This window comes from Artibeus jamaicensis, unplaced genomic scaffold (assembly GCF_021234435.1).
Source record: "Artibeus jamaicensis isolate MK-2021 breed Jamaican fruit bat unplaced genomic scaffold, CSHL_Jam_final contig_755, whole genome shotgun sequence".
NCBI classification, from domain to species: Eukaryota; Metazoa; Chordata; class Mammalia; order Chiroptera; family Phyllostomidae; genus Artibeus; species Artibeus jamaicensis.
The window spans coordinates 2249850-2274722 of NW_026521950.1; the positions used below are offsets into that span (position 1 = coordinate 2249850).

At 58.8% G+C, this 24873-nt stretch overlaps 1 protein-coding gene across 3 annotated transcripts in view; it reads left to right on the top strand.

Moving 5' to 3' along the window:
- The window catches only part of PHKB (phosphorylase kinase regulatory subunit beta), an 80036-nt gene extending 64524 nt beyond the window's left edge, over positions 1-15512 (top strand). For 2 of the 3 annotated variants that reach the window (XM_037144851.2, XM_053672224.1), the window contains 11 exons: positions 2103-2164; positions 2255-2417; positions 3408-3489; positions 5271-5328; positions 7343-7433; positions 10023-10225; positions 11144-11278; positions 12106-12235; positions 12865-12972; positions 13871-14011; positions 14614-15512. In XM_037144851.2, the coding sequence (XP_037000746.2) occupies positions 2103-2164; positions 2255-2417; positions 3408-3489; positions 5271-5328; positions 7343-7433; positions 10023-10225; positions 11144-11278; positions 12106-12235; positions 12865-12972; positions 13871-14011; positions 14614-14751 (1311 nt within the window). In that variant the 3' untranslated portion in view covers positions 14752-15512. Of the gene's footprint in view, positions 1-2102; positions 2165-2254; positions 2418-3407; positions 3490-5270; positions 5329-6374; positions 6466-7342; positions 7434-10022; positions 10226-11143; positions 11279-12105; positions 12236-12864; positions 12973-13870; positions 14012-14613 lie in introns of all 3 variants that reach the window. The other variant, XM_037144859.2, reaches the window with a different exon arrangement.
- The last annotated feature ends 9361 nt before the right edge of the window (positions 15513-24873 follow it).

Here is a 24873-nt window from a genome sequence, read left to right on the forward strand (position 1 = left end):
TCCGCCTGCGCTGTTCCGTCGTCAGGACCCCGTGCAGGCGCAGCCGCGCTCCTCGCTGTGCACCGGGTGTGTGGGCTTGCTGTCCGCCTTGTGCTCCACGCCCGCCTCCCTGTCCCCGTCGCCACCGTGCTGTTCATTCGCCTGGTCCTTCCGACCTGGTGCTCAAACGATCACTGGCATCCCCGACCAGAGTTTTAGGCTTGGAAGGCGCACCCCCAGCCTCGCTCTGGCCTTGGGGGAGCCGGGCCCGCAGTGCTGGGGCGGCCTGCTGTCTCATCCTGCCAGTGCGGGTGCAAATGTGTCTCCCAGAACTGAACTCTACGCCCGTTCAACACCAGCCCTTCGGCCACCTCCCTGCCACCCAGCCGTTGTCTTCCCTGTGACGTAGTAAATGACAGTGGCCCCTGTGTGCCTCTCTTGGCTCTTAGTCCAGGCTCTTCCAGATTCCTGAGCCAGTGGCTGGGGCTCCGCCTCCCCTTCCAGCTCCACCCCCCAGGACCCTGCCCCCCACCCCCAGGCGCCCTGGCTGCTTCCCACAGCGCTGAGCGTGTGTCGGGGCAGTCTCCCGCCCCTGCCGTCCTGTGCCCTGCCTTCTGCCGCAGTCCTACTTCAGTGTCATAACTTCGGGACAACGTCCCCTCACTGGTGGGGTTTCCCAGAGTGGGTTCATCTCTCCTCCCACTGTGCTTCTGTGGCGTTTCGCCCGAGCCTTTGCTGTAGCTCTCGTTTGAGGTGTAGCAAGTTCCCTGTGTCTGCCTCTCGGTGGGTTCGAGCTCTGTGGGCCTAACCAGGCAGACTCACGTCCGCCCTCGCAGAGTGCTTCCTCTCGCTTCAGCTTCCTGTAGGGAGCAGGCAAGTGCTGGCTCCTTGGTTCAGCCCATGTCTACGGAGCCCCTCACCCGGCACGGGAGGTGTAGTGGGGGGAAGACGCACCAGGTCCCGCCCTAGTGGGGCTCACTCCTGCGGGGGGGGGGGGGCCTGAGGGACAGCAGGCCCAGCGGGTGTGCAGAGCGATGGGCGGGGCCCCATCTTGGGGGAATGTTCATGGCAGAGGACCCAGCAGGACACAGCTGAGGATCTCGGAGCAGGAGGTGTGTTTGGGTGTCACATTGCAGCTGATACACCTGTGGCCATAGTTGTTTGGTTGCCGTCACTAAGGTCTTAATGCCTATGAAATTGATTATATTGGTGTTTGTAAAACTAATTCAGGAGCCTCTGCAACCAACTGAATCTTTTAATTAAGTGCTCTACCAACTGTTAATGGAATGTAGTATGTGCCCATTAACTCCAATTAAACATTTACTTTACGGGCTTAGTATCAAAATATTAAAATTAATTTTCATATGTTTTCAATATTGGTTATCAGCTTTGAGAATTAAATAATTCCTGACTCCTCTCTGCCCACGTCACAGTCCATTAGCACCTCGGTTCCCCTGCTCTCCAAGTGTAGCCGGGATCCGTCCACTCCCTTCACCTCCACCCCCGGCAGCACGGTCCCGTGGCCCTGTCTCCCGCCCACCTGGATTTTCACAGTCTCCTCCCTTCCTCGTGGCCATGGAACCGTTGCCCTGTCCCTGCTCGGCCTGGTCACGGGGCCGTTAGGTTGCGTTCCGCGTCGTGAGCCGCCCACAACTCCTCTCACACAGAGGGAGCACCAGCGTCCCCGCCCCCATGGTCCGAGTGCTCACTGCCCTCCGCCTGGACCTAGTGACTTCACACTGGCTCTTCCCAAAACCGTGGTAGTATTTTATGTTCTCTTTTCATTTGAGAATACTCGTAACGCTTTCATAGGCAATGGACTTTATCTCAGCTTAAGCGTAAGCACACGTGTCAGGACACAGAGGAAGACCCACCCCCTCTGACGTCCTTGTCCACCACGGCCCTGCACACGCGGGCGGGGCCCGCGCTCCAGCTCGGGCGTTTTTCCGTGTGGGCGAAGCTGTGTGAGTGCAGTGCGCCCACTGAGAAACAGTGTGAGCGTCGTGTGCCCTGCGGGTCGGCCCCTTTTTGGAAGGGTCGCCGCGTTCACAGCAGAGCGCACGCCCGGGGCGCAGTGTCCGGGCGGCGGGTCTCAGAGCCTCGCCGTCCCCATCCCGTTTCAGACACTGATCTCCGGGGCCATGGTGGAGCAGCTGGACTTCCTGCGCATCAGCGACACGGAAGAGTAAGTCCCCGTGGGCCGCGGGCCGGCACGCGTCTCTTCCGGTGGCGTCTGAGGTGCAGGCAACCTGGAACTGGCTCGTTTGCTCTCCAGGCTTCCGGAGTTTAAGAGTTTTGAGGAACTGGAGCTGCCCAAACACTCAATGGTCAAGCGGCAGAGCAGCGCCTCCAGCGCCGCAGAGCTGGAGCAGCCGCCGGAAGTCACCGCTGCCGAGTGGAGGAACAGACCCACCCAGGACATCCTGCAGAAGCTGCAGGTGAGGAGGGTGCTGGCTCGGGGCCCGGGGGGAGGCCGTGCTTTGGTGAGTCCTCGCGGGTGGCCGAGGGGCAGGAGTGCGAGGAGGGGCTCCCGGGCCACGGGCGCTCCAGGAGGGGGGATGCACTGGGCTTGGCTGGGTGTGGAGGTGTCGCGCGGGCCACTGCGGAGTCGGGTCGGTGGTGTTGTCTGCCCGACCCCAGGCTCCTCCGCCCTGCATCGCGGGGTTTCCCGCTGCGCCCTTGCCCCCCCTCCCCCCCCACAGCACTCAGGGCTGATGCTGGCTTTCCTCTTGGTCTCGGAGGAAAGCAACCCTGTGACCACATCCATTTGAATATGATGTCAGCAACCTAACATGATAACGTCCCTGGGGCTGTTTGCATTTTAAAAGAGAGGGCGTTAGAGAGCGGTGCACCTCCAAGGAGAAGAAGTTCGGATGGGGGAGCCGCAAATGCCGCCAGGGCTCGTGGGCCTGTGCAAGTGTGAGCGTGGGGGCTAGACGTGCGTCCTGCCAGCCAGCACCCGTCCTTGTCACTGGACGACCAGCCGGCGGTGCTGTGCTGGAGCTGAAGCGAGAGGCGTGCCCCTTCCTGCCCGCACCCAGCTCCTCACAGCAGCCTGCGGGCGGCAGGCCCCCCACCGACTGGCCGGCGGCTGGGCTGAGCCTCTGCAGCCTCTCGGTGCTGGCAGGACGCATCTCCACACTCAGAGAACAGCTCGTTTTCCACCCACTTACCTCGCTTCCTAAACGATCTGATGACTGACTCCTGGTGCCCCAGGGAGCCGGCTTGTCTGCCATCTGTCCCCTGGGTGTCTAGACAAACAGTCGCGCACTGTCAGCCCCTGCCTGGGAGTCCACCAGTGGCCTTCCTCTTTTCCCAGTCCCACAGCCAGCGTTTCCGCTCTGCATCGCGGGGTTTCCCGCTGCACTGCCCCCTGTGGTGACCTCTGCACCTGCGGCCCTGCGGTCGCCTGTGGTTTGTGCTTTCAGGACTGCGGCTGTGTGGCCAGCCAGATCATCCTGCTGGGCGTGCTGCTCCGAAGGGAGGGCCCTGACTTCATCACGAAGGACGGTAAGCGCCCCTGTCTGAGAACTTTCCAGAACAACAGGACTGCTCTGTGGTCCAATATGCACCGAGCACCCGTAACGAACACGCGCTAGGCATTACCAGTTACTGTCTTCTCCTTCAGATCCTTGTGAGAACAGCCAAGTGGAATAGATTGTGTGATGTCCAGGCCTCCCTCTGGTTGTCTGGGCGTGGGGAGCGGGGTGGGAGCCCGGACTCTGCCTGGGACACTCAGCCTCTTGTGGCTTCGCAGCTGTTTGTGGACCGGCTCTGTCCCCATTGCCTGTCCTGTGTGCGTTCACGGACAACATGGAGTTGTTGCACCTCTAGAGATTGGCGACCTCGTGGTCTGCAGCAGCCCGGGGAGGGGGTCTGGCGCGTGGCAGAGCTGTGGCACGTGGTTGGCAGACACGGGTCACTCTTATCATACCTGCGTCCACTCTGCATCCATGATGAGCCCAGTTGCCCCGAAATCCACGTGTGTGTGCTGAGCTGGGACTTGAAGGAATCACTGAATTCTTCACCGGGGTCTGCCCCTGGCGTTTTTAATACAGAACAAGCTGGGGTGCACTTGGGGTGTCATTGCCTAACTGCTCGGAGTGTTTTGTCTCATCTGAAAGTCCCCTGTCCAGGGGGCCACGTTGGTTTGGTTAGAACTGGAAATGGAGCCAGTCACTGAAACGTCAGCGTGACTGCCAAGGCGGCTCTGGTAGTGAGCAAAGCGTGACGATTCATTCAGATAAGGTCTACGTAGGTTTTGCATTATCGAAGCTGACAGATGGCCTTCAGGATTAGGGATGCAAACCGAATGATCTTAGTTTTCTTAACTCACTAAAGGCAGAAGCACTTCAAGCAGATTTCACACAGAAGCACTCATTTTAATTAGTCTTGAAACTAAATATAAGCAGAACTGTAGTTATATTGAGGACATTCAATACACTTTAAAACAATAGGATTTCAGAAAAAGCAAACACTTCGTTGGAAACCTAGATTTTATTACGTTTGTTTCAGCAGGTGCTTTAGAATAAAACAATATTCGTATAAAGCAGCTTGTCATGAGAATGCGGGGAGATAATTTTTTAGACCATTTGTGTAAACTTGGGAGTAATGCTCACCTCTCGCTTAGGCACCGGAAACAGCGTAAATGTTCTACGCCCGTAAAGCCTTGCGACACGTGGTAGAGCCCGAGTGTGGTTTTATCCAAACTGTTACAAAGCTGTAAAAGGAAGTTCGGGGTAAAATGAAAACCTCGTTCTGTGCCCTGTCTCCTCTCCGGTGTCCTGTCCTGTGACACGGTCACTTGCTGGCGCACCGGCGTGAGGCCAGGCCCCTGAGGACGGGCTGAGCGCAGCACTGAGAGGCCGTGCTGGGCGCCGGGCGCACACCGGCTCCGCGCGCCATGCGGGCGGATAAAGGGAGAATCGGGGCTGCTCGGCCTCTGCAGCATCTGGTCGACTGGCTCCTTTCCATTTCTGTTTCCTGCAGTCAATTAAAATGCCTTATTGTTACTTGTTAAAAACTTAGATTTCCTGTTAATTGAGAAAACAGTAAATTTCTAGAAATACTCACTGGAATCACATACCCAGACGAGATAGTAGGGAGGCAGGTGCGCACACTACATGTTTGGGCCGCACGTTCACGTCCCGTCACACGGCTCAGAGCACGCGTGGGTGGGGGCACCGCCTCCGGTGGGACGAAATGCGATGCAGCAGCAGTGGCTTTGTTAAGGAGAGTGAGCGCCACGCGGAAAGCCCTCCTCAGCAAGGTCTCTCTCACCCGACGTCTAGGCGCCGTCTCCGATCACATCGAGAGAGTCTACAGAAAAGCTGGCAGCCAAAAGCTTTGGTTTGTATGAGTGTCCCTGTCACTGTGTGTCCTTTTGTGTTGTCGTTTGCAGTAGCCTAAAGATAGTGGGCCGGTCCCAACACTGGCTGTCAGCCTGGTTTCTGCCGTTCGACTCCCAAGATATTTTTTACAAACCGTCTGGGAGTAAAGGCCTCCATAGGAAGAGCCCCTGCTAATGACTCACTGGGGTGACATGCAGGTGGCCCCCCCATCCCCCTACCCTACCCCTCTCCCTGCCCCCTGACCCAGGAAGGGGCTTCTGGGTCTGCTATGTGTGGGGAGCGCACCTGTGGGCAGGGGGGGCCATGCACAGAGACCAGGGCCGCGTTAGTCGTGAGCGGTTCTCGCACTGCTCAGGGTGAGCGAGCGCCAGGGACTGTGGTCGCTCCGTGGAAAAAATCCCAATATGTTCTGCAGAGGTAGCCTCGTCCCAGGGGTGGAAACAGAGTCGGTAAGTTGAAACAGAGTCGTCGGGGCCCACAGTGGGGCGGCGTGCCGACTGCATGGCTCTCTGCCTTTTGCAGCGATTCTAACAGTCTTACTAGCAGAATCCAGCATTTTGAAAGTCCGAGTGTATATATTTTTAGATGCCCCATTATTTTTTAGTTTTGAAAAAGTCTCAAGGAATGTAAGAAACTCCCTTAGCCCAAGTGAGCCTCGTGTTCCTAATCTCTGAGACAAGAGCATCAGCGACGCAGTCTGTTAGCAGTATTCGGACTCAGTGAGTACAGCTGTGCCGTCCCACCCCAGAGGTGACAATGCAGCAGCCCCCTGGTTACATCGCACGCATTCACTGTGCGGCCGCTCGGCACGGCCAGGCGTGCGAGCTGGCAGGTGCTGCTTTACGGCCAGTGAGGGTCAAGTGCGGTCCATAGTGTCCTCTTTGGCTAAGCAAACCTGGTTTCGCTCTGCGCGTTGCACCTGCGTTCAGGATAAACCACTAACCAGCCAGCACTGACGGTGCCGCGATTATGTTTGAAGGAACAAACTCCTGGAAGTTTTATTTGTTGTGTTTTCCCTTCTATGGCTGCACACTGACGCCCCAGGCTGGCGGTTCGCTACGGGGCTGCGTTTACCCAGAAATTCTCTTCCTCCATAGCCCCGCACATCACTACCTTACTGGTCCACGGGAAGCAGGTAATGGGCGCACAGCGCACGGACGCTGGAGCTGCTTGCCGTGCGGGGCTGGTGTGCATCCCGGGGTGAGGCGGAGCTTCCTCACGGTGTGTGGTTGAAAGCTTTCCTGAAAGTGGGAAGTGTCTGTTTCACTAACTCAGTTCAGTCCTCTGATTTTCACTGCTCCGTCTGTATTGAGATTGAAGAATAGAAATGCTTTTTATAGGTCAGCTCTCGGAAATATCCTCAAACACGAGAAAACAGTGTTAAACCCACATTTCAACTTTATTTTTCCATCTAAATGTTCCACATGAATTTTCATTTTTGAGGGGAAGAGAGGTCTTATGTGTTGCATGTGCTGTGCTTAAAAAAAAAAAATCAGTTCCCCTTACAGTCCAAGACTTTTCCAAAAAACTAAAAATAGCAGCGTGAACTCCTTCTGCCAGCGCCCTGCCTTTACCCAGAACAAACACTGCCGGTACTTCATTGTATCACTTCTTAGAGTTCAAGACTGAGTCCTGCACCCCGGGATTTGGCTTTAGGGGCACAAAAGCAGCAGGGTCCGGAGGGGTTATAGGAACAGAGGGCGACACCACCCCAGGTTTCAGGGGGAATTTTGTAACGCAGATCAGAGCACTCTGAGTTCCTCCTCAACGGGACAGGTCAGCCCACTTCCTTCCTGTCACCTTGCCGACGGCACAGCTGATGGCCATGGGCTGTGGCAGAGGCAGGGTGAGGGACCCTCTCCGCCCCTGGGGGCGGTCCTGTGGTCTGGGGCCCAGTGTCCCCGCAGGGCAGTGTGAAGCGAGGACCTCGGTGTGCACGTCCTCAGGTGCCCCTCAGGCCCCTCCCTCCTGTTGGGGTGTGAACCTCTGGCCCGCTCTCTTCTTGCCCGCAGGTCGGTTGTGCGCCACGCAGCAAGCCTTTTAAGTAAAGTGGTGGACAGTCTGGCCCCGTCCATTACTAACGTGTTAGTGCAGGGCAAGCAGGTGAGTCTCCCTGTCGGACTCGGCTCGGCCACGCCCCCAAGGCTGCGGCAGGGCCCTTGCCTTCCGCCCCCACGACCTCGCAGTCACAGGCCTCCCGGGGCCCCGTCGGCAGTGGCTCAGGCACGACTGCAGAGGGTCTCTTCCCCACGCAGAGCCCTGCCTCACAGGTGCGGCCACTGTCCTTCCCTTTTCCGGCTGCACCTCGAGCTGTGACTCCAGCCCCTGCGTTGACGTGAGGCCCACGAAGACACCAGTGCAGGGGGAGCTGGCAGTCTGCCTGAGCGCCCAGCCAGGGGCAGGGTGGGCCGGCAGAAGCAGGCGAACACCCCGGGGCTCTCCCGATTTTCCTTCATGGGAGGGTCTCCTCCCCTGGATCCACAGTCCCCTGGTCCCTGTCCCCTTCCTCCCGGGGCCAGCTCTTGTCCGATGCTCCCCCCAGAGCTCCTCCGGTTAGCAGTCCCTGTCTGGGTTCTCAGGACAGGCTGACGACCCTTCTCACAAGCTGCCCTGCACCCCAGCTTGTGGGAGGCCTGTCTCCCAGGCGGTGGTGGGCAGTGAGCCCCCGGGAAGAGGGGGCCCAGGTCCTGCCCAGCACCGTCCCAGGGTGTCCTGCCTGCGCCCGGCCTGTGTGGCCACCCGGCAAGCGTGGCTGGGCCTGAGCTGGTGCATGGCTGCTGCGGAGTGGGCGCGGCTGCTGCTGCGTGTCTGCTTCTCTGCGCCCCGGCGGCCTGGCTGGGTGGTCCCGCGGTGGGAGCGGAAACCTGTGTGCCTGCTGCTTCTGCTGTGGGACGCGTGCTTCACTGTTACGCCTTGAACTCTTTCCTGAAAGCGGCCCGTTGCTCGTGGTCCAGGCCTCTCCGCCAGCCTCAAAACGCCGCCGTCCACTGTTTATTTTGTCCTGAACATTTAACACTGACAAGAACGTGATTGTAGTAACAAGAGAACTCCTGAAAAGAAGTTCAGTCACATTTCACGTTATTTTTTCTGTTTCCTCCGTGTCATTAAAGGCAGGGTGTCCATCCCCATCTGTCCAGGCAGTGACCTGTCCAGGGCCTGCCTCCCCGCGTCCTTGCCTCCAGCTGGGGTGAGGACGGTAAACCTGGGCCTCGCTCCTTCTCCAAGAAAGTGACAGGTTTCAGGGAGCCCCCGTTGTCCCTTGGGGTTCAGGGCCCTGTGCAGTTTAATTCCACTGCCTGTGAGCACACGAGAAGGTTCTAGAGATCTGTGAGGTGGCCAGTACCTGGTGCCTGGGGAAAGGCTAGCTTAGAGAGGGCCGGGTCCCTCCGCACGGCGTCCAGAGCCGGCCTGCAGCCTGGGGCCTGGGACCCTGCGCCCCACCTCGTGGAAGCCTTGGAACCTGTCCAGAGGCCGTGGCTGGCTCGCCGTGTCCCAGGGCACCAGTCCCGGGCAGGGCTGCCCGAGCCTGGCGGCGGACAGCTCTGCTGCAGGGGCGTGAGGTCTGTTCGCTGACAGCCTCTCCTGACACCGGAGAAATGAGCGGAGCCTCCAAAGTTTGCATTTGCTCCTTTCTGAGAAGGGCAGTCATATTTTACAAAGCACCTCCCGGTCACCTTGAGCTCTCTGGGATGAAACGGGATTTAGTTGTCCCCTCTGGAGGCCCAGCGTGCCTTCCGACCTCTTAATAAACGTCCTTGCACGTGGGCTGACTGGTCGGTGCCCCTCACAATGTAGTTAACAAAGCAGCAGTCCCCAGTTTTCATTCATCACACAGTTGGAGCCCAAGGTCCCTGCTCTGTCCCCTCCATCCCTGCGAACACACGGGCCCCATGCTGTGCCTTCCCCCTGCCTCTAACCACCCAGCACGGAGCACCGAAGGCAGAGGCAGGGCGTCCCGCAGGGCCTTCGGGGGCTCACCGGCAAGGACACCACAGGGACCAGAGGTCCCTCGTGCCGGCCTCGGCAGCACCTTCTGCTTGGAGCTGCCATTGCCACCCCTCACCCCTCACCCCCCGCCCCGTGCTTCCTTGTGTCCTGCCTTTTGGGGAGCCTGGGGGGCTCCCCTTGGCAGGTGAGAGGGGCCGGCACGTACGTTAGAATTCATGAGGCTCCCAGCGCTCCGCCAGGACAAGTGGGGCCACACCAGAGCTAGGCACCCTCGTCCTTAACCTTGAAAAGGCCGCAGTGTTGTTAAAGAGCAAAAAGTTCCACGTGAGGAGCCACGGAAGCAGCGAGACATGCCCTCTGCCGTCAGGGTGTGTGGCTGGGCCGTGGGCCAGACTGCTGGGCGTGCTCTGGTTCCTCAGGGCCTTCCAGTGCTGCTGTCACTCAGAGTCACTATATCTCAGGAGGTGCTGGCGCTCCTTCCCCGCTTTCAGTCACCTGCCCCCACTCCCTGAGCCGGGCCCCTCACTTGCCCTTAGACCTCAGACCAGCCTCGAGCCACCGGGAAGTCCGGTGGGAGCTGCGCTTCGAAAGTTACTTTAATGAGAAGCAGGAGCAGCCATCCCACCTAATCCCCCAGCTCCGGTGGAATAATTTCTGCCTGCCAGTCTTCCTGAGCCCTGGGTTTTTTTCCTTTTATCTTTTAGCTGCTAGGAGATTTTTATAATAAAATCCTGCCACTTCCAGGTGACTCTGGGTGCCTTTGGGCACGAAGAAGAGGTGATCTCGAACCCGCTGTCACCAAGAGTGATTAAGAACATCATCTACTACAAGTGTAACACCCACGACGAGAGGGAGGCGGTCATTCAGCAGGAGCTGGTCATCCACATCGGCTGGATCATCTCCAATAACCCCGAGCTGTTCAGCGGCATGCTCAAAATACGCGTGGGGTGAGTGGTGGGCGGTGAGTGGCGGGCGGTGAGCAGCGGGCGGGGGGGGGGTGAGTGGCGGGCACCACGTGTGCGAGAGCTGTGCACACGTCCCGTGTGGGCACACTTGTGTCTTCCTCCCTCCCTCCCCCTCAAATGAATAAAATGTGTTGTTTTAAAAAGCTTTTCAGATTAGAAAAATTAAATTACTGACACATAAAATAAGTAAATCTCTTAGGCATTTCCGGGCGTAACACTACACCAGCTTGGAACGCGCCAGGCACACCAACAGCACTCCATAAACACTGGCCTAAGTAACTACTAAAACTCTGTCTGTAATAAAAGTTATTTCATGAACGGCATGTGAGTACCTATTAAGGAATAAATTCCTTAAGAATAGTACATGAACAGCATTTAAATACCCACATTTAAACGTCTGCAAGGAGGATCTGAAATCTGTTAGTTAAAGTACGTTCTCTAACGTACCAGCTAAGTGACGACTGTGTCCCTGTGTTTCAATGGTGGGCACTCCTGCGATGTCCCCTCCAGTCACAGAGAAAGAAGAGGAAAGTGGAGGAAATGGGGGAAGTGCGCTTCCTCCCAGAAAAGGGGCGTTTGTGTAGCTGCACATGTTGGCCCTTTCCCTGGAACGAGCCACTTTTATCCTCTCGTTTCTGCCCATGTCTCATGTGGAGGGAGCTAGTGTGTCGGCACCGGGCACCGGGCGCGGTCGTGCTGGTACGGTGTCGTCTGGCAAGGCCCCGAGCTCTAAACCCCCTCCTGTCTGCTGCCCGCCCGCGCGTGCAAGAGCAGGCGTGGTGTGTAAGAGGCTGAGCGTGCCACTTGCCCCGCCGTCGGGAGTTGCATCCGAGGCTGGCGCAGCCCTGGTGGCCGCTGTCGGGTCCGGGGTGGCTGAGTCCCGCCCCTGCTCCGCTGTAGCTGGATCATCCACGCCATGGAGTACGAGCTGCAGATCCGAGGCGGGGACCGGCCGGCCAAGGACTTGTACCAGCTGTCGCCCAGCGAGGTCAAGCAGCTCCTGCTGGACATTCTCCAGCCTCAGCAGAATGGAAGGTAAGGAGGGGCCCCTATTGCCCACCGGTCCCTTGAGATTCACGGTAGCCTCATCCCCAGTACGTACCTGAGACGAGGCATCGGGAAGAAACACGGAGTAGGGATGGAGAGTGCGCACGGAGGTTCCGATTCCAGCTCCTGTCTCCCCGTGCGGTCTGGCGTCCGTTGGAATTGTACTCACTTCCCGGGGGGAGTTGTTGGCGTTTCTTCATTTTTACTGCTCTGTGCAGAGCGTGGACTGCCACACCGCTTTGGGCAGCCCCGTCCCAGTCTCCGCGGCCTCCCCGCCACCGCCCACCGGCCAGGCATTGGCTTTGCTTCGGGTCCCTTCTCAGTGTGTCCTTGCCTGGCCCTCCGAACCCCCAAGGAAACAGCGAGGCTCCTTGGGGCCCAGCCCTTCCTAGACTTGCCTTGTGCTGCAATTAGATAAGAGCAAAACAAATGCGTGTGGATTTCAGGGAACTGAAGAATTTTTTATAACAGGAAAAGCTTTGGTATAATTACTTAAGCTGCTCCTTTTTCAAGGAAGCTGCTTTGGGTGTTCAAGTCATTTAATCTCACGGTGAGATTTTTAACCTTGTCACTTACTAGTGAAGAACGTTTTGCCTGTTAAATTTTTTAAAATCTAGGGACTTTTTCCTTCCCTGCAAGCCCCATTTTCTCTACGAAATGTTTCGTGATCTTCATGGCGCACGCTGGAAGGCACACGATCGAGGGGTCCGGTGCTCACTGCCCACCTGATTGGAGTGGCTGGTCTGCGGGGAGAGCCCTGCTCTCCGCCAGGACCGGCCGTGCCTCTGAGCTGAGCCCACCCCTCTGGTCTGCAGGTGCTGGCTGAACCGGCGCCAGATCGACGGGTCCCTGAACAGGACGCCCGCGGGCTTCTACGACCGCGTGTGGCAGATCCTGGAGCGCACGCCTAATGGCCTGGTTGTGGCCGGGAAGCACCTGCCCCAGGTACCGCCCGGTGTGCCCGCGTCGGGGGAGGGTCAGCGTGGGGCTGGGAGCAGGGCAGCCCCTCTGCACCGCAGGGCCCTTGTGCTGGTTCCATTTTCTCGGGGAGCCTCCCTGAAGCACGGAAATGTGGTAATAAAGAAATAAGGCCGATTAATACAATTTTCAGGCCAAACATCCACTTGGTAAAGCTGGGCTTCCTGTAGAGGGGGACTACTGTTGGAGAACGGAAGTAACTCAGGCTGGGAAAACGTGCTTCCGGTCCAGCTGGTTGGACGCGGTTCCCAGCACCTGCCCCTGCAGGTGTGCGGACAGCCTCCTCTGGTGCTCGTACCTTTAGGCTCGTTCGGAGCGTGGCCTCTGCTCCGTCTTTGGGGTGGAAGGTGGAAGGCGGAGGCTTTGCAACACTTGTGTCCTGAGCGGAAGGCGAAGGGTCAGGTAGCCGCCCAACCAGGGGGCCAGTTCCTCCCAGCAGTCCACTGAGCACACGGAGCCCGGTCCCCGTGCCACAGGTCCTGTCGGGGCTGTGTAGACACGGGAGGTGACGGCTGATTAGCCGGGACGCCCTTCTGTGCACTGGGGGCCAGGGCGCAAGGAGCCGCCCACTAACACGGAGCCGCTCCTTCCCGCAGCAGCCCACCCTGTCGGACATGACCATGTACGAGATGAACTTCTCGCTGCTGGTGGAGGACATGCTGGGGAGCATCGACCAGCCGCAGTACAGGCAGATAGTCGTGGAGGTGCGTGCCGCAGCGCGGGCCCCCAGACTCGGTGCGGGGGGCTGGCTGGGGGCCGGACCTCTCATCCCACTGACCGGGGGGCCCCTGCAGTGGGGCCCTGAGGACGGGCACTTGCTCGACCCCCATCAGGGCCCACAAACGAGTCGGACACCTGGAACCCTGCAGGGCGCAGAGCGGCCGGGCACCTCTCTCCACGCACACTCGTCCCCTCACAGCAAGCGCGTCCACGCCACCGCTAAAGACAGCCAGTGCCGCCCTCTGTCTGTTCCCTGCGGCTCCCGCTGTGGCAGCAGTAAAGCGTGATTGCCGCAGAGGTTCCGAAGCTCAGAGCCGGGGTCTGGGAGAGGTGGGGCCGTGGGAAGGGCCAGCGCCTTCCCTGCCCCATTAGCCTTTTGATGCCTGCCGCTCGGCCCGCACCAGAGCATGCTCACGTCACTCAGGGGTCAGAGCCAAGTGCACCCTTGGAGACAGTGCACGACGGTCCCCAGGGCCGTCCCCAGGGCCGTGCCGGCACAGACCTAGACACTGGGGTGCTGAGCTCCGAGCCACTTGGCCGTGGGCCTAGGCCGGAGTCCCCAAGAGCCCGCCTGCCTCCTCCGCTCTGTCCTCCCACCCGTCTTGGGCGGCCCCGGCCCCACTGGACATGGTGCCGGCTCCACGGGGAGTGGTGGTGAGGACAAGCCCGGTGCCCACGGTGGAGGGCCGCGGATGGGACGGAGAGAGTCCTTTTCCCAAGTGACTGGTTTCACACGGTTGTGGGGCCGCACTCCGCAGCTGCATGTGCCGCAGTGACGACACAGCGCCCTGCCCGCAGCACTGACGCCACCAGCAAGCAAGTCCCGGGGAAGGAGGGTCACTCCACAGCCACTTCACGGTGTCCCTCATCCGTCTCTTGCAGCTGCTCATGGTTGTGTCCGTTGTCCTGGAGAGGAACCCGGAGCTGGAGTTTCAGGACACGGTCGACCTGGACCAGCTGGTGCAGGAGGCGTTCCGGGAGTTCCAACGTGACGGGGGCCGCCCGAGCGAAGCGGACCCGCGGGTGAGTCGAGCAGGCGCCTCCTGCAGGTTTGCCTGCGCTGTCTCAGTTCCCTAGAATCTCCCTGACGTGCCACCGCTGAACTCCCGCAACAGACTAACCGGCTGCAGAGGAGAGTTCCTGGGGGACCCCGGGGTGGGGGAGGGCCGACTTCCTCCAGGAGTTGATGTTCCTCGTTAGTGAGTCGGTTCGACTGTGAAGTTCTGACTAAAACGACGTGAGGACAAGATGAGGTTCCTTTCTGGAGGCAGCGGTTGAAGTGTGTTTTCGGGGGAGGGGCCTGGACCCCCGGAGGCCGTACCCCACCCCCCGGGAGGGGGCGTGCACACCAGACCCCCTGGGCCGGGACAGTGTGTGGTGCAGCGGTCACATCCCCCACAGAGAGGGTCCCTAAGGGGCCAGCGGCACCCACAAACGGGAGGGCCCCGGGTATCTGTCTGCTGCTCATGCGCTGAGAAGCTGCGTTGGGGGGGGCGGGGCCCTGGAGCCCCTTTCTCCACCCAGAGCCAGTCTCCGTGCACCAGTCTCCTGGGTGACGCCCATTCTGCCACGTGGTTTCTCACCAACCACGACACTAAACGCCTCGCTTCCCGCTTTTCCCGCAGGGCGGCTTGACCTCCTTCTACAACACGCCCCCGCTGGGTCGGAGGGGCACCTGCAGCTACCTGACCAAGGTCGTGATGAACCTGCTGCTGCAGGGGGAGGTCCGGCCGAGCGGAGACGACCCGTGTCTGGTCAGCTAGTGAGGCAGCGGTCGGGCTTGGCCAGGTCCCACCTTCCCGGGGCGATCGCGGGCTGCGTGGAAGCCTCGTGGCCCTGCCGGTCATGCTGGGGAGGTGGTCGCCCACCTCGGCCAAAGCTGTGGGGCCTGCCGCCTGCATGGGCCCGTCTCGAGGTGAGGAATGCTCGTGCTCCGGGATGGACATGCGCGTGGTCGCGCCGGCTGCAGCCGTAGTCTTAACTGTTCAAAGCATTTGTGACTTGAAAGCTCCCCACTGCATGTTTTAGATCAAGTAGCTCATCAGAGTAAACCGCTGCACTTTGGACTAAATTCTCCACTCACCGCCATGGAGGTGGGCGTGCCGAGCGGCCGTGCACCCTGGAGTGGAGAGACTTCGGACGGACAGTGACCTGTCCTGGTGGCGCGGTCACGCCAGAAGGTACGCAAGTCATCGTGAAAGAACCGGCCAGCGGCCAGGTTGATTCTGGGAAGCTGCATTATTGGTGGAATTCTAGTTCACTGGACCGCAGGGTTTTCGTCCTGTAAACGTGACCGTGGCTTTGTGCCCGTGCTGACTGCGGGGCGGGGCGGAAGCTCGGCGATAAACCTGATCAGATGCTTGTGACGCTTGTGTGGCAGACACCAGCTGCACCTGCTCAGACGTCTGCTGTGAGTTCTTGCCAAACACGGGGCGTGCGTGAGGTTGTTCCGGGGTGGGAGGGGGTAAGCTGGTTTGTACTAGTGGAAACAAAAATAAATGTCACTAATTTTATCTCTGAATGAGTGGCTGTGTCTGGACACGTTCCTTGTTCTCCGTTCACAACACCCAGTTCGCTGCTCCGGACGCTTCGTTCATTGGACGTGGAGACGAGAGTGTACGGTACCTACCGTGACACGTGTTTTGCTCCAAATTTCCTTAAGAAAACGTCAATAAAAACGGAAAGTAGAGTAAACAGTTACATTTTACGAATTCATTTCCTGACTGTTCAGCGCAGCCCACGAGTTAGTTTTCTCACCAGTCCTCTTAGAGAGTTTCTCGTGGGAAGTCAGGCTCGCCGCCCAGAGCAGTGCAGCCTCCTGCAGGGGCCCGACCGGGTCTAAGACACAAAGGTCAGGCGGTGTCCACGACAAGTCGACATCAGTAGTGGGACTCGTGAGCACACAGGGACTCGGAGTCAGGCCACACGCACCGCAGCTCTGAGGGCGCCGCCGGGACCCTGCCCAGGGGGCCACACCGTTGCCGGTCGGCCAAGCTGCAGAGAAGGCGGGCAGGGCTGCCCCTGTGGGGCCCCTTAACCGGGGGCAGGCAGAGGAGAGAGTTCCCTAACCTGACATGTTAAGTGAGTGATGAAGCTGTAGGAAGATAATGATGAATCTAGTTTATAAAACAAAGCAGGGGAAAAAAACCATGGACACCCTTGGAGAGGGAACTGAGGACTGATTGGCACTTCCTAGCTGGGGAACTGGAAATAAAGGACAAAAACCACGTGAATGATTTGTCACTGGAATCTGGAGAAAAGTAAACTGTGTTGTATTTTTAAGGATTTTTTTAACAGTCTGATTAGCCCTCGATGGCGTGGCTCAGTGGATTGAGTGCTGGTCTGTGAACCAAAGGGTTGCCGGTTCAATTCCCAGCCAGGGCACATGCCTGGGTTGCAGGCCAGGTCCCAGTAGGGGGCACATGAGGGGCAACCACACATTGATGTTTCTCTCTCTCTCTTTCCCTTTCTCTATAAATAAAATCTTTTAAAAGAAGGAAAAAGTCTGATTAGCTGAGCAGTGTTGCCAGAAACCTGCTGCCTCAGTTGAGATCAGCCGTCACCTGCGAGCGTGTTTTCCTTCCACGAGTTTCAGCTTCCTGCTTCCACGGGGCGTGTGCTGGACTCCGAAGCTCCCCTGTGCTCCTGGAGGCATTTGGAGTAAGACACACGCACCGACTTCGGGTTCTGGCGGAATTCAAAATGCACTGTCTGGAAGGAGACATCGGCACCTGTAAATCTTGGTGTCCACCTCCATAGAATCCGGTGCCTGTTGTCCTGTCAGAAAAGCAGAAGATGTAAGAATCAGAACCCAGAACTCATGAACTGTAGACGTCCCTTAGCCCTGCAGAGCCAAAACGCTTCCCTGCTGTCCTAGAGACTGGGACACAGCGAGCACAGGTCCCCGGGGTGTGACCAGTGTGAACCCCATTTAAAGCTTCCCTGTCCCAGCGTCCGAGTCTCCGTGTAAGTTCATCATACAAGCGACGTCTGTTGGCCACTCCTGACTGCACATCAAATTCCACTACATCTCCAGAACATTGTTCTTAAAAACGAGGTATTTTCCAGATTCCCTTCCCTGTTAGTAAGTCTGAAAAAGTCATATTTCAGTTTTAACAAGTCAGCACGTGGAAATCACCCAGATGTCACCTGCAATGTGATCAGCTTGCAGCACCTGGGGACAGCGAATGACACGGACAAACTGACCTCCGCACCGGAGCTCGCAGGCGCCCCGAGCCCTCCTCGAGCGCAGTGTCGGAGAGAAGGCGCGTGACCTCGGCGCAGGACGGGGACCATGTTCACAGCGAGGAGGGCCCGGCGGCCTTGTCATCCACAGCCGGGTCATCACACTCCTCTGTCCCAGAGACTAGAAACATGAACGGGAACGAGGGGGCCAGTTCCGGCCAGACACCCCCAGCAGCAGCCCTCCGCCTGGGCCCAGAGGCTCGGGAAGGCAGAGGACGGCAGAGACTGATGGGGGTGTGCATGTGGCCCCCCCTCTGGCCTCTCAGAGGCTGGGCAGGCTGAGGACAAGTCAGTGGACAGGTTACGGAACCCCTGACCCACCTGGAGGGACGCAGATGCGCACTTGAGTCAGCACCCAGGGAAAGGGCAGAAAATACCCTTCCCGCCGCGGGCTCCTCCCGCCAGGCCACACCCCCATCGTCATTCTCTGGTGCATCACCACCAGCCTGCGGGGCCTCCGTGTGGCTTAGAATGAAGCAGCCTTTCTGGGCCTGGGAACAAGGGCTGACATTGTTGTGCACAGACGGCCATTTCTCTGGGTGGAGACGACCTCACAGCAGCGCACACAGCCGCCAGGAGAGCCTGTGCAGCCTGGGCCCCTGTGCGGTGCACAAACCGCATGACCATCACAGCCGTGCTCCCCAGGGAAGGGGACAGCTGTTGGGAGTGGGCATTTCGGCCACCCGCCTCCCACCTTCCAGGTCCCTGGGCGTGGTAGAGAAATGCAGGGCAGCCGGGACACGGGGTCTCCTGTGGTGGACTTTTGGTGAACCGCAGTGGCAGGTGAAGGTGGCAGTTTGGGCTTGGTACCCGCAGAGCCCACCTGTGAAGATGAGCAGGTCGGGGGGGGGGGGTTGGGCCTTTACGGAGGTGTTTGCTTCAAGGCCGGGAGCGTGGAGGTCCCAGGCGCAGCGCACGGCCCTAGCTCGTGGGAGTCCGTGCGCTTTGACGGGGATGCTTTAGGTTACGAGAGCGCAGCCCCTGGCCTAGTTGGGCAGCTCCGTCAAGCCCGCCCTCTGGTCAGCTGCACACGGGACTCTGCGCCGAAAAGGGGCAGGGTGAATCCAAGCGAAAGCGAGCTATTTTGAATGCCATTTTTTCTGCCACTTTCTCATCCTGAAAAAAAAAAAAAAATAGGGCAGAGATTCTCCAGCTTTCAAAACCATGAATCTGCCCTCAATAACAGAAACATCATTTCATTTTAAGGTGTTTTTCCAGTTTTACTTGTTTCTTGTTGACCCCCGTTAAAGGATGACACTCTTCCCTATTTTTAGAATTCATAACCCCTTGACTCCTCGGTGGTCCACGTTAATTAACATTGACCGTGCACGTGCTCTGACTGTGTCCGTCCAGGGTCAGGCCTCGGGTTGGGCCTGGTTACCGGTTCCCTTCCAGCCATTGCCAGACCGACTGTAAACACCTCATCCACCTTGTCAACAAGCTTTCAGTGGCCCCTACCTACCGCCTGCCCCTCTGAGGCAGTCCAGGCCATGCCCATGGTCTTCAGACAGACGCGGGTGGGGTCCTACCTGAATCGCACTTCCCATCCCCCTCGTTCCCTGCGTCCTCCCGTCCCCTCCCATCCCACTGGTCTCTGTCTCGGCGTGCCCAAGGACACCACAGAATCCCGCCCGGTTATGGACGGGGCCCAGACTCCGTCCATACGGAGCCACTGCTGTGTCCACTGCTCCATAAGGCCGAGGCCTGCAGCACAGGCCTTCTGAGCCCCAGCCCCCATAAAGGCTCAACAAACCGGGCGTCTCCCCTCACGACCCTGTGCAGTGCACCACGCAGCGGGAGCTGGACACACGCTTGGTGACGGACAGAAAAGAGTGGCCAGGAACTATTTACTATGCATGGAGGTCTCCCCAAAGGGGAGGCAATTGTCTGGTTGTCTGAAAATGGGAAAGGGGCTGGGGCCGGTCTCGGGAGTTTTGTGTTACCAAGGACTGTGCAGTGAGCGTTGGAGAAATCCTCTAAACCAGCCCATGTTTCTCTCCCCAGGAAAATGAAGGGTAAAAAAAAATGGTGAGGTCAGTACTTGTGAGAACCGCTGATGAATCATGTTAGTCGATCGACAGCAAAAAGCTGAGAACACCACAACTTTGTAAAAATAGCTTTATAGTCACATTCTGAAGCTGGAAGCTTTTACGCAAGTGAATAATAATACAAGTGATTTTTCACCTTCCACGGAGCAGGGAGGTGAACAACCAGAACGGCCGAGTCAGCAGGGAGAGGGCCCCGCGGGCACGCCAGGGCCATGGGCCTCCCTGCTGCTCGGAGGGCGACCAGCCCGGGTCCTGCTGCTTCTGGCCCAGCGCCCCGAGGCCCCGGCAGGAGCGGGGCGGCCACTGCTTGGTTAAAACACCTTCCTGGGGTCTCCTTCCTGGCCGTGCATGGTGAAGAGCCAGGGATGACACGGAGGCTTTCTGGGGACATGTCCCACCTCCAGTGGGTGTGAGTGCCTCCCTGGCTAGAGCTGAAACCCAGGTTTGCTTCCGGCTGCCCAGGGCAGAAGCAGGCTCCCCCTGCAGCCTGTCCAGCCCCTGCTGCTGCGCTGGGCCTCCCCCAACCCTGTCCTCTCAGGCACCGACCCCTCTCAGCTGCCATTGCCCCTTTTGGGCTCATCTCTGAACCCGTCCCTGCAGCGTTAACATGTGCTCAGCGCCCTCCCATCTCAGGGTTCCTCCCTCACCCTCAGGGCCCCTCTCCACTCACCCCACCTTTCTCTTCCATTCACGGCTCAATTCCTCACGTCCACTCACGTTCTGTCTTCCTTGTCCCTGTCTGTCACTGAAATGACTCTTCCTAGGGGCACTGATGATTCTCCTGTCACCAAGTTCAAGGACATGGTAGCCCTCTCGCCCCAGCAGTGTTCAAACAAGCACCTCTCCTGCCTCGAGGCCCCACCTGCCCGGGTTTCCAGGCCCCACACTCCCTGGCAGCCCTTTCTCAGCATCTTTTATCAGCCCACCCCCTCCACCCACCATTGAGATGTTGACGTTCCCCCGGCTTGTCCCCCTCCTCTACTCTGCCGGCTTTCCCTGGGTGGTCTTCCCTGCCCACCGGACCTCAGTGGTCGATGACCTATAAGCCAGTAACCCCTTTGTCTGCGTCTTCTGTCCGGGTCCCCCTCTGACATCAGACTCACGTCTGACCACCGACTTGACTGCTCCGTCTAGAGACGCTCATGGCCAGTGAACCCAGGAATTGAACTTGGAACCATCTCTGTCCCAACTCCTGAAACCCACTTTCCTTCCAGTTCTCCGGAGTCATAGTAGGGGTTCTTCATACCTCCCACCACCACGGCCTTTTGATCCAGGTCCTGACCAGTCCCCATTTCCACGGTTCCTCGGCTCCCATTGCCGGCTCCACCCCCCAGTCGCTGGGCTTCTGTGGGAGACTCCTAACAGGCCTTCCAGCTTCCTCTCTGCCTCCCTCCACGCCATTCTCCCGCTGCTGCCGGCAGGAGATATATTTTTGACATGAAAATCAGAGCGTGGGGGTGGGAGTGGTGAGGGTAGAGCAGGGAGACTTAAAACTCTCTCTTTTTTTAAAGAAAAGCAATTAATCTTTCTCAAGTAAAATCCAAAATTCTTTTCCCAGTCCCTCGGATTCAGCCCCAAAGGCTTTGCCCCTGTTTCCTCAGCCCCCTCCTGGCTGCACACTCTCTGCCCGGCCCTCCACTCCCTCCCCTGCTCTCCACGCACGCGGCCCTTTGTGGGTCCTCCTCGCAGCCCCCGGACCAGAGAGCTCCTCGGACTACGTATGTGCTTCCTGCTTTCTGAGGAGCAGGAGCCGAGGTTGCAGCCGCCTCGTGAGGACGTGATGGAGTGATTAGCTCCTTAAATCCCTGCCCCACCTCTTAGGGGAGTGAGCGAGTTGGGGGCAGCGAGGACACAGGAGAAGCCATTGAAGTGCGTGCTCCACATGGGTGCGTCGCTTGCTTGTCTGGCAGAGACACCTCAGTGACCCTGTCCCTTGTCTTTGCGAAGGTAAAAGCCGGCTCTGCACTGGGAGGAAACCGCAGGGCAGGGATCTGGCCTCCCGTCCATCACTGAGTGCCCAGCGCGCAGGCTGCCCCGCACGTGGGCCCTCGTCCTTCACAGTTGGGGGACTGGTGGGAGGAGGGGGAGTAAAGCTCACGGCTGATCTTCGGAGTGGGTGAGCCCTTCTCCACGTGTTTTTCTTAGATTTGGGAAGGGAGGGTTGGCTTGGCCCCCGCCCACCCTGATCGCTTAGCCGCATCCTACTGAACCCTGCAGACCTCCGTCTGTCTCACGGCAAAGGGAGCCGCGGCCCTGACCCTGGGGGCCCCGGGCCACCCGACCCTGGGTCTCTCTGCAGAGGTGGCCGCCCTGCGCCTCGGTCTGCTCACAAGGTCGATGCACAGCCCTGCCCCCAGGTTCCGACTGTGCAGTGGTGGAGGGGCCGCACTGTCAGCATGGGCACGCCTGTCACCCACAGGAACCGGCATGAGCCGGCACGTCAAGGGGGGGCCCCGGGAGGATTCAGACTGAGCGCGGGCCCTGCCTCCTGCAAAGCTGGGATGTGTGTCTGGGTCGGAATCGCCCTGCAGGGAAGCAGACGCGGTCGATGAGCTCGGCCCCACTGGGCTTCGTCTCCTTTTCTTCCCGGATCGCTGAGTCGAGATGAGGCGAAATGCGCTCCAGTGAGACGCCCGCCATTGGCATCCTAACGAGAAAAACGGCCTCCTCTGCGTGGGCTGGGTGCACGGGCAGCAGCGAGGACGGCGTCCGGGTGGGAGAGGCGCAGGCAGGCCAGTGGGCCCCAGGAGGGGTCCAATCCCCGAGTCTGCGTTTCATCGTGGACACTGCCTCTCCCCACGGCTGTGCCGCCCGCTCGGAGACCACTGCCTGCCGGAGACTTTAGCGTAAAGCCTCTCCGGCTGCTGCCCCTCGGGCTTGTTCCTGTGAGATGTTGGCAGGATGGCTACAGGGCGCGTCTGCGGGGACAGGTGCCCAGGGGTGCGAGTCAGTGGCTCGGTGGCGTGGAGACCAGAAGCTTCATGTTTGCTCAGATGTGACTTCGCACACGTCGCTTCTGTCCTCTGTCAGGGCGGGGGGTGGGGGTGGCCAGGGCCACCGGGACGCTCTGGTAGGGGTGGGGGGCGGCTTACAGTCCTCTGCAAGGCATCCTGGGTTGTAATTCTGAGTGCGCTTGCCCGACCGTGTGGCTTTAAAAGATTCATTTCCGGCCCTGGCTGGTGGGGCTCAGCAGATTGAGTGCCACCTACAAACCAAAAAGTTGCTGGTTCGATTCCCAGTCAGGGCACATGCCTGGGTTGCGGGCCAGGTTCCCAGGAGGAGGGGGCGTGAGAGAAGCAACCATACATCAATGTTCCTCTCCCTCTCTTTTTCCCTCCCTTCCCCTCTCTAAAATAAATAAATAAAATCTTTTTTAAAAGATTTGTTTCTGGACACCTAATGATTACGACTCTCGTAACACATTCGTGTATTCATTCATTCATTCGAAAATGCTGACCGAGCCCGGTTCTCGGCACCGGCGGCCAGGTGGTGACGTGGGCCGGGCGTCTCTGTTCTGAAGGGGCCCACACACAGGCAGAGCGATAAACCAGTGACGGGCAACATGCCATCAGACCGAGGACGCGAGGAAACAGACACAGGACCGTGGTCACGCGTCGTGGAGGGACCAAGGGGCCCTTTATTCCAGGAGGGTCAGAACGTGCCGGGGAGCCGAGGACCTTGGAGCTGAGTGGTGGGAGAGGAGCAGCCCGGGAGGTGGCGGCGGCGAAGGCCCAGGCCCGAGCAGGAGCGAGAAGCCGCGTTGGAAGAGCAGAGCGAAGCCCAGAGCTGCTGGGCTGAGCCCAGGGGGGCGGGCGGAGGCGAGTCTGGAGGTTGGGGCTGGGGGCGGGATGGGGGGCAGCCTGCAGCCTTGGCTAAGGGGTTGGCTTGTGGTGCGAGTGACGTGGGAAGGTGTTGGACAGTTTTATGCAGGGAGGCGGCGTGAATGCCTCGGAGTGGGGAAGGAGATTTGGGGATTCGTAGTAGGATCAGATCTAAGAGGGACGACCCCCGAAAGGCCAAGCCCAGTGGGGGTTTGTGCGGTGTCCACCCAGCCTCCCTGGGGCCCTGTCAGCCACTTGGCTTTTAACTTGAGACGTTTTGAGAAGCCACCGGGACCCCCATGTGCCTATAGCCAGTGTTCCCATTCCCTTCCCGCTGCTGGTGGCAAATGATGCTGCATTTGTGAACTGAAGTGCCGTTTCTTTTTGACTAAGAGGGGCTTGGCTTCATTAAAACAACTCGGGCATGTTTGCAGAGTCAGCTTCCTACCTTTAAAGCAGCTGTCACAGGATTCTGGGGGCCTGAAGCCAGCCAGCAGCCCCCGCCAGAAGCCCCTGTCCCCCAGGGCCTTCGTGTTAGGGGACAGACAGGAGGCACTGAAAGGCTCCCAGGGGTCCCCTCTCTGAAGTGCTGGCCAAGGCTCTGTGAGACGCTGGCCATGGCTTTTAAAGGCAAAGCATCCCCCATTTTCCACGTCGTCCACTTTCGGCATCTGGTGCAAATGTCCTTTCCTCAGAGTTGAGCCAAATGATACGTGTTTTTGGCTGATTGTTGATAGGAGAGCGTTTCTGAAAGCCATCGCTCTTTTCCGGGGGAGAAATGAAAATCCAGACACTTAGAAAAAACAGCAGCAACCGGCCATCAGGGTAGTTTTCCAAGGATGCAGGAGCAAGTCTTCCCATTTCTCACGGCGGGGTCGCTGTCTGGGTCACCACGGAGTGGGCGAGGCGGACAGGACCTGGTGGTGGATTTGGATTCTTCCGGATTCTCTGCCTATGTGCCATTTCAGCTCCCATTAGTGTTTTTCTGTGAACTAACACTGAATTATAGCATTCTTTTCTTCAGCAAGGTCTCCTGACAGCCAGAACTAAGATAATAGTAATGGGGGGGGGGGAGGAGGTAGGCGGGAGGGAAAGGGACGTCTGACCCGCTTTCATGTCTGTCGAGATGGGGAAAGGAGGGCACAGGGCCAGCTCGGAGGCGGGCCCAGGGAGAGGGCCGGCCATAGGGCTGACAATTTCACAGATGCTATTTTGCACATGAAGAAAAGATAATCATCAAAGTGCTTCCATAATAGTGCCTCAGAAGCAAGACACAATTCTGACTCCTTTTCAAGGAACCAGCAAGAAGGGTGTGCTGTCCAAACGCCGTGAGCGGAAGGTGCCAGGGAAGAGAGGACAATGACTCCCCTCTCTGTTGCTGCCCTGGAGTCCTGCCCCGGAGTCCATGGCGCCCCCTGGCTGCAGCCTCGCCCAGCTCAGCAAGGGCAAGGTGGTGGGGGTGGGGGCGTTACCAGGGCCCTGGAGCTCCAGTGCCTGCCTTCCCAGAAAGATTTCCCCACCCAGCTGCACAGGGACACTTTCCACCTGGAATAGCCACATGGGTAGGAGCCATCATCTCTAGAAGATTCTTAGTCATTGCAGGCTCCAGGCTGGCGGCACCATATTTACGTACTCCCCCAGGCTGGCTAACAGTAGGGCCCGAAGGCAATTTCCATCCTGCGTCACTTCCTCGGTGCCTCTCCCCCGACTTGCTCTTCCCAGCAGCTTCCCACACCTGGGTTGCCCTCCGGGCCCAGTTTCTCTCCAAGCC